At 43.0% G+C, this 18,992-nt stretch overlaps 1 protein-coding gene across 21 annotated transcripts in view; it reads left to right on the top strand.

Annotated features, from left to right (window-relative positions):
- Positions 1–4,805: 4,805 nt before the first annotated feature.
- The window catches only part of LOC114138023 (protein NLRC3-like), a 28,691-nt gene continuing 14,504 nt past the window's right edge, over positions 4,806–18,992 (top strand). For 3 of the 21 annotated variants that reach the window (XM_028007020.1, XM_028007022.1, XM_028007021.1), the window contains exons 1-8: positions 4,806–4,891; positions 5,139–5,173; positions 5,430–5,711; positions 7,786–9,535; positions 11,921–12,100; positions 12,406–12,408; positions 13,089–13,259; positions 14,433–14,606. In XM_028007020.1, the coding sequence (XP_027862821.1) occupies positions 5,146–5,173; positions 5,430–5,711; positions 7,786–9,535; positions 11,921–12,100; positions 12,406–12,408; positions 13,089–13,259; positions 14,433–14,606 (2,588 nt within the window). In that variant the 5' untranslated portion in view covers positions 4,806–4,891; positions 5,139–5,145. Of the gene's footprint in view, positions 4,892–4,972; positions 5,093–5,124; positions 5,174–5,429; positions 5,712–7,785; positions 9,536–11,920; positions 12,105–12,405; positions 12,409–12,440; positions 12,571–12,959; positions 12,965–13,088; positions 13,260–13,604; positions 13,613–13,665; positions 13,669–14,432; positions 14,607–18,177; positions 18,186–18,524; positions 18,682–18,992 lie in introns of those variants that run through there. The other 18 variants (XM_028007018.1, XM_028007015.1, XM_028007019.1 and 15 more) reach the window with 18 other exon arrangements.

Genomic DNA, 18,992 nt, shown 5'->3' with positions numbered 1-18,992 from the left:
TCATAGCAACCACTCCAATCTGCTGGAGAGAGAAAGAAAGCAGGACCAACATCTGGAGAGGCAGGTCCTCTTATTCAGACCGTTTTACAGCAACACACACACACACACACACACACACAGGCCTTCCCTCAGAACAGTGTGGAGCAGGAGAGAGGTTACTGTAGTTCAACTGGGAGGAGGAAGAGGCTGGACCCATTTCCAGTACATGATGGTGATCATCTGGACCAGAACCAGAACCAGGAAGTCGGAGCTGATGGAATCACAGCTGGAGTTCATCTGAAATATTTCCCTTCATTTCTTCAGATTATAGACGTACAACAGATTCATCTAAACGTGATTTGACCTCTGACCTTCCTGCAGTTCATTAACTCTCCTGTCACCCCACTAACTGTAATCACAAGAAATTCAACTCTATAGAAAGACACTAGCTTGAAGCTATTAGCATGCAGAGGCGCTAGTATAGCTCGGTAGCACAGCTTACTCACTTAGATCGCTAGCTTGTGATGATAGTTGCACAATTAAATCGATTAGCATTAATAATGATAACGTGGGAATAAATAGCTAAATACATTAGAAACACTGCAAGAAAAGTGTTGATTTTGAGCCTGTATACTGAGGCGAGCGACAGCTACCAGTTAGCAGGACAGCGAGCTGTCTGCTGGCGGGAGATGCTAACGACTCTACTTAGCATACGAATAGCTTAGCATATGAATAGCTTAGCATATGCAAAGGCGCTTCAGCAGACCAACTCAGTCATTAGATGAAAAACAATGACATCACAATTCATCACTGACATGTGATTGGTTGGTTGATGTGTCCCCATTGGAGAGCACACGTCTTTATAAATAAGCCCCAATAATTAATATTTTTAATGCTGTATTTAAAAAATCTATATAAAAATACATGCTGCATTAAAATATATTCATATGATATTGCTTATATGCAACATGTTCATATATATGAGGAACATTAATGAGGCACAGAACTTTTTTTTAAAATTTCATTTTATTTTTTCAATGTTTCCACACAAAATAAGACATAAATGCTTGTTCACTTCTGGACCATCTGGCGGTGTTTGTTTGTCCAAACATTATCCAACATTACGCTGCTTTCAGGAAAGGCCCAACGTCTCTCCTGTAGACCTGAGGTCACTGGGCTCCTGGCTGGGGAAACTTGGGGTCTCCAGCTCACCACAGTCCATCCTGACACCCCCTCAGGTGCCACCATCCCAGAATGCCACCTCCTCTGCTGCCAGTACCCTCTGCCTTCCTCCATCAGCTGTGAACACAGAACAGACAATCATTATGAGCTGCAGGCATCTTTGTTGTCATTATGAAACTACAGTGAAATTTTGTGGCAACTCCCAGCTTAATTAGTGGGACCAACTCTAAAAAAACATCCTATTGCTGTTACAAAGCAATAGGATGTTGCTTTGACAACAAATAAAGTTGTTTTATTTTTGCAGAAAATAAAACAACTTTAAAGAAAAAATACAGAAAACACTCAGGAAAATTGGAAGAAAAAAAATTACAAGCACTTAGTATTGTAAAAAATCCTTAGAAGAAAAATACTGTATGTAGACAGAATGTATCATATGATGTATAGTTTGTGCCACAGCAGGTTATGAAATGGACAGATAACATGACATATCCGGAGTGATTTCATTCATTGATGTCCAAGTTATTATTATTTCCAAGGGACCAATAAGCATTATTAAAATGAATGATTAAAAAATGTGCGATGCAAAGAGTACGACAACCTTTTTCCTCAGCAGTATAAATGGCCACCTGGACCTGTTTGTCCACTTCCTTCATGGTCTCACTGTGGAGTCCAACCAGAGCCTCTTAGAAGACCTGCTGGGTCAGACAGAGAACAGTCCAGAAACCATCCAGAGAATCATCACCAACCTGAAGGAGATGAACACTGATAGAATCTCTCCTGCCAGAAGCATCAACATCTTCTACTGTCTGGTGGAGATGAACGACGTCTCATTTTATCAGGAGATCCAACGGCTGCTGGATTCAGGGAAGGAGCTCTCAGAGACTCACCTTCATGCTGCAGATGTCAGAGGTTCTGGATGAGTTGGGCTGTTAGCTGTCCTCCATAAAGACCTGGAAGACATGAGCTTCAACACTTTAGACATCCCAGACCCTTCTAGTTACTGGGAGAACTTTCACTGCTTACAACATTAATGTAAGCTGATTTTATTTGACCTGATAAAAGTCAAAATGAGAACAAATAAACGTAAATCATTTGGATAAGCAATTAAAATGAAGAATATCTGTAGTTACGATATTTCGCCACCAGAGGGCAGTGAGCGCTCATAATCCACCATCAGTTTGTTCTGCTGGTTCATGAAAAAAGCTGCTCAGCTTCAGATCTGCTCCACTAACAGCAAAACAGAAATACTGAAGGTTTTCCATCTTCATTCTATTTTTCTTTAAGTCTGTTAAATCCAACTGAACTGTTCATATTTATTCGTATGACTCAAACTGTGATCCTAGAAGAAAACACAAGTTACGTGACATCCTGTAGAAATAGGAACTGAGACTAACGTTGTTCTCCTTTTTGAGATCAGCCTCCAATTGAGCGGAGGATGGAAATAACGTGTTGACTCGTTAATACAGGTAAGAGTTGCCGCTCCGGGTCCCTCCGTGTCTCTCTCGGCTCTCTGGAGCCTTCCTAACCAATGAAACCACCGAGGCCCCCCGGGGTTCGGCCACCGAGGCCTGGGTCACTCGGCTTTCATGGGGTGAGGTCCCTGCAGCAGCGCTCTGTTTACTTTATTGAAGGCCTGACAAGGACAAAAATATTGAACAAAACATAAACACACATCTTAGTTACTATGCAGTTAACCCGATGAACGATCAACTCTATGAAATAACTTTTTAAAGCTTGTTTCAAAACAAGTTTTTTTCTTTTTAGCTTTTAACCCAGAGTGAGTTAACATCTCTGTCTTAATGCTGCAGTCCTGTGATGTTCTGATTTATATTTTTCTATTTTATTTTTTGTTTTCATTTTTGTGCAACACTTTGGTCAGATGCTATATTGTATTTTAAGTGCTTTAGAAATGAAGTGGTACATTATGGCAGCAGCATCTAGAGCTGATCTGTTTGTGTGGAGCAATAATGACCTTCTCAGATTTAACCTAAATAAACAGAGAACTTAATCTAACTTTTACAGTCCGTCAGTTCTTGCTGCAGCGACTCTCTGGTGTTTTAACCTAAAAACCAGAACAAAAACATTGTAAACGAGTTTCCCTGCTTGTTGAAATCATCAGAAAGTGAAACACATCACTCCGTCCCTCATCAGTCTGGGGTTCATCAGAAACTGATGTTTCTCTTGTCTGTGGATCAGAACCGGCTTTTAGCCGTCCACAGATTTCCTCTCCTCCTCCTCACTGAGTTCCATCTTTTTCCAGGTTTTCCTCTGGTTGCTCCTTGAAGCAGGAAGAAACTCTTGGTCTCTCAAAAAATGCTGGAAAAATGCATCCAGAACCAGATTGACCCTGATCCAAAACTCAGTGATTTTCTTGCTTCATTTAGCAACATTTCAGACAAAAGATTTGCTATTGGCCAAAATCAGAATCAGCAGGTCAAAAAAAAAGATAAAAGATTTTAAGTCTGACTTTAAATCCAAAGCCATAAAAAAGTATTTACACCCTTTAAACATCATCATATTTTCATTTCCCATTTAATATGGTATTTTTAAGACCAAAACAAAGTATTATATTAATTATATTATATCAGTATTATTTAAACTGTTGCATAATTGTGACATGGAAGGAAACTGATAAAAAGTTTTCGGATTTTCAACCAAATCATTCATCAATCTTCATGTCAGTCCAGGCTGCAGGTGGTTCAGTTGAAAGCTGATCAAACTGTAAAGAAGCAACAGCGCCCTCTGGAGGAACAACAATCTAATGACATCAGAACATGTTAGATCAAAGCATCAGAAATTCACTTCCTGTGGTTCTTGATTTCTCATATGCAGCTTGTTGATCTTGAGATAAAAAATTTGGAAACAGGATCTCAGGTTCAGGCTAAGTTAACTCAGAGTTTATAGAAGCAGAGTTTGTTGAACCTTCTTTAAGAACAGTGATTGTTCTGGGCACGAACATGAGAATAATTGACTTTGAATGTTTAGGTTTTAAGATAAATCAGCCCTGAGAGGTGATGTCTGCTGTAATCAGCTCTGAAGATGAACTAATTATCAGGAATCTCAATCTGTCCCATCACCCAGTGGAACCAAAGAACCACAGATTACACACTCCTGATGGTGTTTGTTGAAGAAGATTGATTTTATTGAGTCATATTACAATCAGCTGTTATCTCCTTACAGCAGGTAGAGATGTTTAAAGGAAGAAACATTTGGAGCTCATATATTAATCCTCTCATTATTGTCAGACTTCGGAGACAGTTAGTTTTCTGTTTTCATGAAGGTCTTATTGTTCCACTGAGGAGTGGAGGAATATTTCAGGCATCCGCAGGTTTCAGCGTCTCACAGATTAATCCCCGATCCATCTGTGATTCTCCAGTGTGAGAAACTGAAAACAGTGATTTATCTGCATGTCTGATTTAGTCTCAGGATTCAGATGTACAGAGCTTCAGTTCATGCTCTTTTTTTCTAGCCCTCAGTCAGATCCGAGTACAGTTGGTTCTTCTAAAGGAAAGAGTTCTGGTCTACAGCTCTGTTCGAGGGGAAAAAACAACCTAAAGCCTTTTTCCCTTCTGTTAAAGTCAGTCTGTTTGACTCTGAGATACTTTTATTGGCGAGACATCAAACTTTGAGGTCTGGACCCAAAAATTCAACATTTTCAGCCTAAAGGAAATCTGATCCTAGAATGACTGGCAGTAAGATTCAACCCTTAACAAGAACACAGAAAAATTTGGTAAGTTAGTCTTTATTTCAGGTTTTCTGTAAGGATCAAGGATCAAGTTTTCATAAAGGTATATTTTAGTTTGAAGAATTAAAGAAATATTTTTTTGGTGGTGTGTTGATGATTGTCATGTGATTTAAATGAGTATTTTCCATCTCTAATCCAGTATTTTTAGATTCTTTTCAGTCTTCCAAAAAGACCAAAATAAATTATTTATGAAATAAAGTCTGAAACATAATGAATCCTTCATGTTTTCCAGATAAAAGATGGCGCAGCTGCAGGAAGTGAATTTTGGTAAGTGATCAGAAACAGAAATTAACCATCATAAAGAAACAAACTGACCAATCACAGCCTGTGTTGCTACCATGTGATGAACAACAGCCAGAGTATGTATTTATTGTTTTCATGCTTCTTGTTCAGTGAAGCTCTGGTGGAAACATTGTGAGTTTCTGTGAAACCTGAATGTAAAAACTGAAGATGAATAGTTGATCTTCATCATGTTTTTCTGACGTCGGTTTGAATTCATCCTGTTTCAAATTTCTCTCTGCAGAGGAAAAACTTTTCCAAGTTCGCATTGAGTTTGTGGAGAGAGTTTCTGAGGAGATCCTGGATCAGATTCTCGATGGCCTTGAGGCAGATGGCATCTTTAAACGTTTGGAGAAAGAGGAAATACTTCAGAAGAACCAAACCAGAGCAAACAAGGCCCGCCACACCATCGATGCTGTGAGGATGAAAGGACAGAGAGCCTGCAGATTGATGATCAAACGTCTTCACTTTATAGATCCTGCCATGTCCAATCAGCTGAGTTTGTTGTCCAGCTCCTCTGATTTAGGTTAGTCCCTTCACCAATCATGACTGAGTGGAAGTGACTTCATCCAACAGTGACTAACTACAGTTATAGCAAAAAATAAATAAATGGAGCACTATGGTTGGACACCTCCTGCTGAGCTGCAGGTCAAAGATTATGGAAAAGTTTTCCTGCAGATTGGCAGGAGGCGACTCCTAGTGTGAAAACACTTCGAATGTTCAGCATGATGTTTGTAGTCAGTCAAATTATCAACAAGCAAAGCTACACAGTTACTGCTCTATAACTCGTTTTCTTCATAATTTGAATGTTTCAAGTTTCTGCAAGGATTTGTTTTTTTCTCTGTGTTAAGTTAGATTTTTGTGTCGTTTTCAGTTAATTGAGTCTCCTGTCTACTCCGTGATTGTTCCCCGCTGTATCTCGTTCCCTGATTACCCTCTGTGTATTTAATGCCACCTGTGTTCCATGTTCTTTGTCTGCCTTATCCAATTACTCCTTTTTGGTTGTTTCCATATGCGAATGTTGATCTAGAGGTTTATAAAGAAATTCAGGTTAATAAAGATAATAACTGGGTAAGTTTTGTAAATGACAGAATTAAGAATATGTATAAATCCTTTATAATTATATATGCAGCTGATTCAAAAGATTTAGTTTCAAATACAACAGGATTTGCTTATGCTATTCCTGAACTAGATATATTTATGATACAAAGAACATCTAACCATTTTTCTGTTTATACAGTGGAAATGTTAGCGATACTGATGGCCTTACAGTGGGTAGAGCCAAATAAAACTGAAAAAGTTCTTATATGTTCAGATTTATTATCATCACTAATGTATTTTTTAAATATCTCATTTGAAAGTCGTATGGAGTTGGTATATAAATTTATGAAGTTATATTTAGAATGACACAAACTCAAATAAAGATTAAGTTTATGTGGATAGCAGCTCATAAAGATATAGAAGGGATGAAATGGCAGATCATTTAGCTAAGATGTCTTTAAAACAAAGTAGAATTATGGAAATAGCGTATTGTAAATCTGAAATAAAATCAATTATTAAGAGCAAAATTAAATCTGAATGGCAACAATTGTGGGAGGAAGGAACTAAAGGTCGTCATTTATTTCATATACAAAAGAAAGTAGGGAATATAGAAATAATAGGAGAAAATCGAAAAGAACAAGTAGTAATGACAAGATTGCGGCTCGGACACTGGATTAAATAGGAAATATGATGTAGAGACATTAAAACTTATTAAGATATTAATTAAACGTAAAATAAATAAAGCAGTTATTACATTTTTGAAGGAAACAGGATTATATATAAGAATTTAGATTAAAGGAAGATACTCTGGTCCACACACCAGCATAGTAGATGGCGATAATACATCTTAATGTTAGATGTCACCCGCCAGTAAAAATCAGAAAGAAGAAGAAGAAGATGTTCTTTGTCGGGTCCTTGTGGTATCTGTCTTGTCAAGCTGTCTGGTTACGTCTGTTACTACTATCTTGAGTTGAGTTTCCAGTTGCTACCAGTTTTTTTAGCCTTCCGCTCTTTATCTGTGCTGCCTGGACTTTGGATTGTTGCTTTTTCTGACTTAGACTTAGACTTAGACTTGTACTTTATTGATCCTTTGGGAAGACTCCCTCAGGAAATTGAAGTTACCAGCAGCTCCCAGGCAAAAAACAAAAATAACACACAGTAAGCAAAAGTGCAAAAGAATACAAAATACAAATTAAATACTAAGGTAAACACCAAATGTGAGTAACCCAGACCTTAAATTATGCAAGAAACAAGGAATAAGAATATAGAATATAAGAATATAAGTAAATGTATATACAACACAAAAAAAATATAAGTATTCATCAAATATCTGTATTCATCATTAAATCATTGTTTCTTCATTTTCTTCCTGGGTCCTCAGCGTCTGCCTCACATCGCGCATCATGACAGTTTCTTCCAAATGAAATCCTCGTCATGGTCTATAATTGGAATGAGCTCTTTGTTTAAACATCCTGATATAGAAACAATCAAATTAAATTTCAATGAATTGAATCTTAATTTGTTCAAGTGTTTCATCCTGTGTCTTTATCTCTGTTCAGATTTTGATGATCGATGTCAACATGACCTCAAAGATTCTCTAAAGAATACCTTCGAATCTATCTATGAAGGCATTGCAATACGTGGAGAGAAAACATTTCTGAATGATATTTTCACAGAGCTCTACATCTTAGAAGGAGGAACTGGAGGGGTCAACCAGGAACATGAGGTCAGACAGATTGAAACAGCATCCAGTAATCAAGGAGCAAAAATAAAACGGGAAAACATCTTTGAACCCAACCCTGCTAGAAAGCAACGGATCAGAACAGTGATGGCCATGGGAGTGGCTGGCATTGGGAAAACACTGTTAACACAGAAGTTCACTCTGGACTGGGCTGAAGGCAAAACCAACCAGAACATCGACTTCATATTTCCATTCACTTTCAGAGAGCTGAATAACTTGAAAGAAGACGTTTTCAGCTTAGTGGAACTGATTCATCACTTCTTTGACAATATTAAAGATGCAGGAATCTGCAACTTTAAAAAGTTCCATGTTCTCTTCATCTTCGATGGTCTGGATGAGAGTCGACTTTGTCTGGACTTTAAGAAGAATCCAGTTCTGACTGATGTTAAAAAGTCCACTTCACTGGATGTTCTGCTGACAAACCTCTTCATGGGGAAACTGCTTCCTTCTGCTGTCCTCTGGGTAACCACACGACCTGCTGCAGCTAGTTTGATCCCAGATAATTCTATTGACAGGGTCATAGAGGTCAGAGGGTTCACTGACCCCCAGAAGGAGGAATACTTCAGGAAGAGATTCAGAGATGATGAAGAGAAGGGCGACAGGATAATCTCCCACATCAAGAAATCAAAAAGTCTCCACATCATGTGTCACATCCCAGTCTTCTGCTGGATCACTGGTAATGTTCTGGAGGATGTGATGAAGATCAGAGAGGGAGGAGAGCTGCCCAAGACCGTGACTGAGATGTACATAGAGTTCCTGCTGATTCAGCTCACCATCAAGGAGGACAAGTATGAAGAAATAGCTGAAGAAGATCCAGAGAACAGGAAGCTGATTGAGTCTCTAGGAAGACTGGCTTTTGATCAGCTGCTGAAGGGAAACCTGATCTTCTACCACAAAGACCTCAAACAGTGCAGCATCAACATCAAAGATGCTGCGTTGTTCTCAGGAGTGTTCACTCAGATGTTTAAAAAGGTGAGAGGGATGCGCAACGTCTCACTCTACTGCTTTGTTCATCTGAGCATCCAGGAGTTTCTGGCTGCAGTCTACATGCTCCACTGCTTCACCAGCAGGAACTCAGACGTGATCAAGACGTTCCTGGGAGAAGAATACAGAGAAACATCTCTAGATCAGTTCATGAAGAAAGTCATGGAGAAATCCCTCCGCAGTATAAATGGCCACCTGGACCTGTTTGTCCGCTTCCTTCATGGTCTCACTGTGGAGTCCAACCAGAGCCTCTTAGAAGACCTGCTGGGTCAGACAGAGAACAGTCCAGAAACCATCCAGAGAATCATCACCAACCTGAAAGAGATGAACACTGATAGAATCTCTCCTGCCAGAAGCATCAACATCTTCTACTGTCTGGTGGAGATGAACGACGTCTCATTTTATCAGGAGATCCAACGGCTGCTGGATTCAGGGAAGGAGCTCTCAGAGACTGACTGTTCAGCTCTGGCCTTTATGCTGCAGGTATCAGAGGTTCTGGATGAGTTGGACCTGGAGAAGTACAACACATCAGAATCAGGACAAAAGAGACTGCTTCCAGCTGTGAGAAACTGCAGAAAGGCTCGGTGAGTCCAGATATTTTCATTGTGTGAATGCTGATTCAGCTCTATTGTCCTCCTGTTTCTTCTTCTTTCTTCAAGTTGCTTCTGGAAGTTTTTGGCCTTTAACTATTTCCTTCATCCTTTGGACTATTTCAGCCATGCAAACATGTAAACATTCAGCTCATCCAGGACAGCTGCAGCTTTTTTTGAAGCTGTTAGCTGTCCTCCATAAGGACTTGGAAGACATGAGCTACAACACTTTAGACATCCCAGCTTCTTCTAGTTACTGGGAGAAATTTCACTGCTTCACCATGAAAAATGCTGCTGGACCCTGTTAAGTTGCACAAAATTCGAGACCAAACTTCAGCTTTAAAAGAGAACAAACTTCAGCTTTAATTAACATTTGCAAATGGAGAAAACATACAAAGCTCACATCTCAGTGAGAATCGGATGAGTTCTGACTTGGGGCTGAACGTCCCCTCATTTACATAGGTTACATCACACATTACTTAGTCACACCCCCTGGCTCAAGTGTCAGGTAAAAATCTATACGTTACTTATCTGTAAGTTTCAGTTGAGCAGAGTTGCATACACATTCACAGCTCAACGTTAGGCGTTTCTCCAAAAAGGCCTCTCTGCTGATGGCTAAACAGATACTAGAAACTGAATTTCTACAATCTAGGCTCATCACCTTAGCCATGTCTCACATTTCTAACTGCTGAACACCCTGTTCTTCACTTATTTGAGGAGGGTCAGAAGAGCATATATCCTGTTGAGCTGCAACGGAGTGCAAACCTTTAATAAAAACATCATAAAGTGTACATTCAATTTTATTTTAACTTTGCTACTAAATTTTTCCTTCACAACCCAAACTCTCTGTCTCCTCCAGGGGTTTTGGTCTTCAGCTCTTTAGGAGTTTAGCAACAATTTCTTCTGAGATGCAAACCTTTGTTCCTCTGAGACAATGGACAGACCACTGCAGAGACATGTGTCCCTCTTCCAACCAGTTTGTCCCAGTTCCTCTCAGATCATCAGTCTGAGAGGACGTGTGAAGGAAAAATTTAGTAACAATGTTTAAATAAATTTGAATGTACACTTTATGATGTTTTTATTAAAGGTTTGCACTCAGTTGCAGCTCAACAGGACATATGCTCTTCTGACCCTCCTCAGATAAATGAAGAACAGGGTGTTCAGCAGTTAGAAATGTGAAGACATGGCTAAGGTCTCACATTTGTAGAAGTTCAGTTACTAGTATCTGTTTAGCCATCAGCAGAGAGGCCTTTTTGGAGAAACGCCTAAAGCTGAGCTGTGAATGTGTATGCAACCCTGCTCGACTGAAACTTACAGATAAGTAATGTATAGATTTTTACCTGACACTTGAGCCATGGGGTGTGACTACGTAATGTGTGATGTATCTAATGTAAATGAAGGGACGTTCAGCCCCAAGTCAGAACTCATCCGATTCTCACTGAGATGTGAGCTTTGTATGTTTTCTCCATTTGCAAATGTTAATTAAAGCTGAAGTTTGTTCTCTTTTAAAGCTGAAGTTTGGTCTCGAATTTTGTGCAACTTAACAGACGGTTCAGACCTGAAGGAGCAGCAGGACCGGTTCTCCTGCTGCTCCGCAGGACGACCAGAACAATCTGAATCTTTTAGCTGCAGCAGGTTGATGACTGTCCACTTTCTACTTTGTTAAAGCATCAAATCTAGCAGATGAACGGAGACAGAACTGGGAGCATCATGATACTGGTCTGCTCCCAGTTTTCTCTGTGGCAGCATTTAATAACCTGCTGCTGGGAACTATGGTTCTATAGAATATACTACTATTATTAATGATGATGATGATTCTAGATGCTGCAGCAGATATTAGCTAAACAAACCCACAGATGCCAGAGGTCCACAGCAGGCTGGACTTCCTGCTCTGCTCACTTCATTTCTAACTCACTTCCTGCTTGGTGGAAGATCTCAAGGATCTTCAAGCCAAACGGTCTAGTCCAAGTCCGAGCTGTGAGCAGTTCCTCCTCCTCTCCATCATCTCCAGTAGTTTACTTCATTCAGGAGTTTCCTGAATGAAGTAGTTTCCTTCATTCTGCAGCATCAGAGCCTTTGAGGCTCTGATGCTGCAGCTCCATCTGATGCTGCAGAGAAAACTGAACTTTCCTTCACAGATGATAGAAGATCTTCAACATCTGACTGCAGCTGAAGGTCTGAGGACATGAAGCCTGGACCAGAACCAGAACCAGAACCTGGACTTTAACCAGGAACTGCACAGATTCTCTGTGGGGTCAAACTCAGTAAATTGAAGATCAGATGTTGATCAGATGATGACATCACTGTTATCATAGTTTAGTCTGTTTATGATCCAGATTGATTTCATTAGAACTGAATTTATTTCTTCTCTAATCACAGACTTGGTGGCTGTAGGCTCCAACTGGCTGAATGTGAAGTTTTGGCCTCGGCTCTGAAGTCCAACCCAGATCTGACTGAACTGGAAATAAGTCGGATCCACATAGATGAAGGTGGAGACTCTGATCTGAAGCCTCTGCTTGAGATCCTGGAGAGTTCAGTCAGTAAAGTGAAGAATCTGAGGTTTGTTTTCTCTATTTATCCAATAAAATCATTCATTTATATTTTAATATTTAGATTAATTAATAATTTCATTCTAATATATTTTCTTTTAAAACAACCTGTTTAAATGTCAGAATGAAATCTCTAAAAGATTTTATCTTATATATTATTTTTTTTCTTATTTCAGACTTTGAGATTATTGAACTTTGTTTTTCAGTTTTTGTCACTTTAAAATGTTTTTGACTGTTGAACAAAAATTAGTAAAATAATTCAAATGATGTAAATTAATGATGGAGATGTTTCAGTTTGGTTTGGTAAAGATTCAGATTGTTTTATTTCTGATTCTCATCTTTACATCCAGAATGAAATGTTGTTCCTCCAGAGTCGAGCCACAAACACTGACAAGTTCAAATCATCATTAATGACCAAATCTAAGAAATGACTGATTGTAGAAAAGCAAATCTAGATGAAATGAATGAAAGTGAGGTTTGCAGCAGCAGCAGGTTCCTCAGCTTTGTCCTGAAGCTGTGGTTCTGTTGGGCCGGGTCAGAGAGGAACCGTCCTCTTCAGTCTGACAGCTGTCAGTCGGTTGGAGCCTCGTCTCTGTGATGATGCTTCATCAGGTCACGTCTCCTTAGGAAATAATGGCCTCCATTGGCTTTCAGCAGCTTTATAAGAACCCAAGGCCATTAATGAACAAACTGAGTGGTTCTGATCCAGTTACCAAGTTGGGTCTCCAGCTGGTTATCAGGAACCAGCAGAAATATCTTCACCTCATCCAGGCTGCAGCTCATAGAAAACCTGAGTTTCTGTTTGGATCAAATGTTCTGGTTCTGCTGGTTTGGACTCTTTAAACCAGTTTGACTGGATCAGATGTTAGAATCAGTTCATCATGTTTCTTTTACATTCAGGGAAATTAATTTTCTACATTTTATTATTTATTTGTTCATATTTCAGTTTTAACCTGCATCCTGTTGGCTTCAGCTCACAGCTTTTATTCTTTATTCAGATGGGGCTGCAGTTTGTCAGAGACCAGCTGGACGTCTCTGTTCTCAGCTCTGAAGTCCAAACTGACCCACCTGACAGAACTGGACCTGAGCAAAACCAACCTGGAAGGTTCTGGACTGAAGGAGCTCTGTGGTTTTCTACAGACTGAAGGCTGCAGACTGGAGACATTGAGGTATTTTAATGATATAATTATTGATATTTCTGTGAATAATTAGATATAATTGATCATAAATCAAATTAATTTCTTCTGTTCTAATAAATATTTTCTGAGTTTGTTCCTGGACTTGGATCCAGAGTTTAATTTAGTCCCTCTGTGTAACTGAGTTGGACCTGCTGATCTGAGGTCAGAACAGGACAGCATTCGGACCCCCAGTGTGTAGAAATCCCCCTCATGTGAAGCAGGTCAAAGGTCAAGGTGCAAAAAGAGAGAGAATGAAATCTCCCTTTATTGAAGTTCCACAAATCACACACTAGATAATTAATTAACAGTCCTGCAGTAAATACTGACTTTGTGAAGGTTATGGTGTTAAAGTCATTTTGTTCAAACATCTTGATTCAGCTCTTATTTTGTAGGACAGGAAGTGAGGTCTTACCTTTGTAATGCTTTGTATGCAACAAGCTTCAGCAGTTCACTGAAATCATTCTCATGTGGTTTACCTGGAAAATAGATTTAAAATGATTCATCTTCACAATCTGGTTTTTCCTTTATGATAATGTTCCCATTTCTGCAGCCGTCTCTGATGAAATATTCAGAACTTGAACTAAATGACCCTCATCAATCTGACAGAGAAAAGGCTAAATATTTTCTAGTTGATAGTTCTGTAACTGAATCAGCACAAAATGAGAAAATGATCAACTTTCAGAATGTGAGCTGTAATGGATATTGTAAAACGCTGAATTAGACGGATTGAAATTAATCCGTTTACATCTGTTATACTTAGCAATGAGCTGCAGTTAAAATACAACCAGCAAGAAAACATCATTAATAGATTAATGAACAAAAACTGGAGACATAAAATATCTCAGTAGATAAATGATGGTACAGAGCAGTCGGCTAATACAGAGCCTGGAAGGAAACATGGAGAGAGAAAAAACATCGACTGAGTTTAAGATCCTGAGAAACTTTTAGAAAAACTTTGAGTTTCTTTGCTGATCAAATGTTCTGGTTCTGCTGGTTTGGACTCTTTAAACCAGTTTGACTGGATCAGATGTTAGAATCAGTTCATCATGTTTCTTTTACATTCAGGGAAATTAATTTTCTACATTTTTATTATTTATTTGTTCATATTTCAGTTTTAACCTGCATCCTGTTGGCTTCAGCTCACATCTTTTATTCTTTATTCAGAGTGCGGAGCTGCAGTTTGTCAGAGACCAGCTGGACTTCTCTGTTCTCAGCTCTGAAGTCCAAACTGACCCATCTGACAGAACTGGACCTGAGCGGAACCAACCTGGAAGGTTCTGGACTGAAGGAGCTCTGTGGTTTTCTACAGACTGAAGGCTGCAGACTGGAGACATTGGGGTATTTTAATTCTATAATTATTGATATTTCTGTGAATAATTAGATATAATTGATCATAAATCAAATTAATTTCTTCTGTTCTAATAAATATTTTCTGAGTTTGTTCCTGGACTTGGATCCAGAGTTTAATTTAGTCCCTCTGTGTAACTGAGTTGGACCTGCTGATCTGAGGTCAGAACAGGACAGCATTCGGACCCCCAGTGTGTAGAAATCCCCCTCATGTGAAGCAGGTCAAAGGTCATTCAACCCAGTCTAGAAAAGTGAATTCCAGCTCCTGGAATCTGACAGGAACAAATCTATAATCAATGATTGATGCTTCAACACTTTGATCAGAATCTGGATGATTTTACTGACTAAAATCCTCCAACACAACATGACCCAGTACCAGGTTCTGGTTCTGGTTCTGGTTCTGAAGTCAGCAGGTCTTTATTGAAGCAGCAGCTTGTTGGTATTAATATTGATGAGAATCTTTAACTGGCCTCTCCTTGGGCTGCCACCTTATCGTGGTGGAGGGGTTTGAGTGCCCCAATGATCCTAGGAGCTATGCTGTCTGGGGCTTCATGCCCCTGGTAGGGTCACCCAAGGCAGACAGGTCCTAGGTGAGGGACCAGACAAAGCGCAGCCCGAAGACCCCAATGATGGATAAAAACATTGGACTTCGTGTTCCCTCGCCCGGACGCAGGTCACCGGGGCCCCACTCTGGAGCCAGGCCTGGAGGGGGGGCACGATGGCGAGCGTCTGGTGGCCGGGCTTTAACCCATGGAGCCCGGCAGGGCTCAGCCCGAAGAGGAAACATGGGTCCCCCCTCCCATGGGCCCACCACCTGTGAGAGGGGCCAAAGGGGTCGGGTGCAGTGTGGGATGGGTGGCGGCAGAGGGAGGGGACCCTGGCGATCCGATCCTCGGTTGCAGAAGCTGGCTCTTGGGACGTGGAATGTCACCTCTCTGGTGGGGAAGGAGCCGGAGCTAGTGTGTGAGGTCGAGAGGTTCCGGCTAGAAATAGTCGGTCTCACCTCGACGCACGGCTCTGGTTCTGGAACCAGCCTCCTTGAGAGGGGCTGGACATACGTCCACTCTGGAGTTGCCCAAGGTGAGAGGCGTCGGGCAGGAGTGGGCCTACTTGTTGCTCCCCATCTCGGCGCCTGTACGTTGGGGTTTACTCCGGTGAACGAGAGGGTAGCCTCCCTCCGCCTATGGGTGGGGGGACGGGTCCTGACTGTAGTTTGTGCTTATGGGCCGAACGACAGTTCAGATTACCCACCCTTTTTGGAGTCCTTAGAGGGGGTACTGGAGAGTGCTCCTCCTGGGGACTCCCTTGTTCTGCTGGGGGACTTCAACGCTCACGTGGGCAATGACAGTGAGACCTGGAGGGGCGTGGTTGGGAGGAACGGCCCACCCGATCTGAACTCGAATGGTGTTCTGTTGTTGGACTTCTGTGCTTGTCATGGATTGTCCATATCGAACACCATGTTCAAGCATAAAGGTGTTCATATGTGCACTTGGCACCAGGACACCCTAGGCGGCAGTTCGATGATCGACTTTGTCATCGTTTCATCGGATCTGCGGCCGTATGTCTTGGACACTCGGGTGAAGAGAGGTGCGGAGCTGTCCACTGACCACTACCTGGTGGTGAGTTGGCTCCGGTGGTGGGGGAGAAAGCCGGTCAGACCTGGCAGGCCCAAACGTGTTGTGAGGGTCTGCTGGGAACGTCTGGCGGAATCCCCTGTGAGACGGAGCTTTAACTCCCATCTCCGGCAAAACTTCGAACACGTCCCGGGGGAGGTGGGGGACATGGAGTCTGAGTGGACTGTGTTCCGTGCCTCCATTGTCGAGGCGGCCGATCGGAGCTGTGGCCGCAAGGTTGTCGGTGCCTGTCGCGGCGGCAACCCTCGTACCCGTTGGTGGACACCTTCGGTGAGGGATGCCGTCAGGCTGAAGAAAGAGTCCTACCGGGCCTTTCTGGCCTGTGGGACTCCGGAAGCAGCTGATGGGTACCGGCAGGCGAAGCGGCATGCGGCTCGGGTGGTTGCTGAGGCAAAAACTCGGGCGTGGGAGGAGTTTGGAGAGGCCATGGAGAAAGACTTCCATACGGCTTCGAAGCGATTCTGGTCCACCATCCGGCGTCTCAGGGGGGGGGAGCAGTACGGCACCAACACTGTTTATAGTGGGGATGGTGTGCTGCTGACTTCTACTCGGGACGTTGTGGGCCGGTGGGCAGAGTACTTCGAAGACCTCCTCAATCCCACCAACATGCCTTCTATTGAAGAAGCTGAGCCTGGGGACTCTGGGTTGGGCTCTCCAATCTCTGGGGACGAGGTCGCCGAGGTGGTTGAGAAGCTCCTCGGTGGCAAGGCTCCGGGGGTGGATGAGATCCGCCCGGAGTTCCATAAGGCTCTGGATGTTGTAGGGTTGTGTTGGCTGACGCGACTCTGCAATATCGCATTGACATCGGGGGCAGTTCCCCTGGACTGGCAGACCGGGGTGGTGGTCCCCCTGTTCAAAAAGGGGGACCGGAGGGTGTGCTCCAATTATAGAGGGGTCACACTCTTAAGCCTCCCTGGCAAGGTCTATTCAGGGGTCCTGGAGAGGAGGGTCCGTCGGATAGTCGAACCTCGGATCCAGGAAGAGCAGTGTGGTTCTGGTTCTGGTCGTGGAACACTGGACCAGCTCTACACCCTCAGCAGGGTCCTGGAGGGTTCTGGGAGTTCACCCAACTGGTCTACATGTGTTTTGTGGACTTGGAGAAGGCGTTCGACCGTGTCCCTCGGGGAGCCCTGTGGGGGGTTCTCCGGGAGTATGGGGTACCGGGCCCTTTGATACGGGCTGTCAGGTCCCTGTATGACCGATGTCAGAGTCTGGTCCGCATTGCCGGCAGTAAGTCGGGCTCGTTTCCGGTGAGAGTTGGACTCCGCCAGGGCTGCCCTTTGTCACCGATTCTGTTCATTACTTTCATGGACAGAATTTCTAGGCGCAGCCAAGGTGTTGAGGGGATCCGATTTGGTGGCCTTAGGATCTCATCTCTGCTTTTCGCAGACGATGTGGTCCTTTTGGCTTCATCAGATCGTGATCTGCAGCTCTCGCTGGAGCGGTTCGCAGCCGAGTGTGAAGCGGCCGGGATGGGGATCAGTGCCTCCAAATCCGAGGCCATGGTCTTGAGCCGGAAAAGGGTAGAGTGCCTTCTCCGGGTCAGGGGGGGTGTCCTGCCCCAGGTGGAGGAGTTCAAGTATCTCGGGATCTTGTTCACGAATGAGGGAAGAAGGGAGCGGGAGATCGACAGGCGGATTGGCGCAGCGTCTGCTGTCAAGCGGGCGCTGTACCGGTCCGTCGTGGTGAAGAGAGAGCTGAGCCAAAAAGCAAAGCTCTCGATATACCGGTCGATCTACGTTCCCACCCTCATCTATGGTCATGAGCTTTGGGTCATGACCGAAAGAACGAGATCGCGGATACAAGCGGCCGAAATGGGTTTTCTCCGTAGGGTGGCTGGGCTCTCCCTTAGAGATAGGGTGAGAAGCTCGGTCATCCGGGAGGGACTCAGAGTAGAGCCGCTGCTTCTTCACATCGAGAGGAGCCAGTTGAGGTGGCTCGGGCATCTGGTCAGGATGCCTCCTGGATGCCTCCCTGGTGAGGTGTTCCGGGCACGTCCCACCGGGAGGAGGCCCCGGGGAAGACCCAGGCCAGCTGAGAGACATAGTCTCTCAGCTGGCCTGGGAACGCCTCGGGATTCCCCCGGAGGAGCTGGAAGAAGTGGCTGGGGAGAGGGAAGTCTGGGCCTCCCTTCTGAAGCTGCTACCCCCGCGACCCGACCTCGGATAAGCGGAAGAAGATGGATGGATGGATGGATGGATCTTTAACTGGTTCTGTTGGACTGGTTAACCTGCATCCTGTTGGCTTCGGCTCACATCTTTTATTCTTTGTTCAGATTGATCAGCTGCAGTTTGTCAGAGACCAGCTGTGATTATTTGACCTCAACTCTGAAGTCCAGCCCGACCCGTCTGACAGGACTGAACCTGATGTACAACGACCTGAAGGAGTCAGGTGTTCAGCAGCTGAAGGATCTTGTAGATGATCTAGGGTAAGTAAATGTTTGTAGTGAGTCCAGCTGCTCTCAGCATATTGAACTAAACCAGTTCCTATCAAAGCAAAGATCCAGTGTTCCCAGTAAAACTGCAGCTTCTCAGTGGGAGGAGAATGGTTCAGGCTTCCTGATTGGACACAGAGACAGCAATCAGCCAATCAGAGGAGCAGCAGCTTGCTGTGTTCCTGTGTTTTTGTTAGTGTGAAGATGAGTGTTGTTGCTGTGTCCATGTCTCCAGGAAGTCCAGCTGGACTCCAGCGTTCAGCCGTCCAACATGTCTAGAGACAGTGGTCCTCATTCAACAGGAAACAA

Source organism: Xiphophorus couchianus, chromosome 22 (assembly GCF_001444195.1).
Source record: "Xiphophorus couchianus chromosome 22, X_couchianus-1.0, whole genome shotgun sequence".
Taxonomy (NCBI): domain Eukaryota; kingdom Metazoa; phylum Chordata; class Actinopteri; order Cyprinodontiformes; family Poeciliidae; genus Xiphophorus; species Xiphophorus couchianus.
This window is presented reverse-complemented; position numbering and strand designations above follow the sequence as displayed.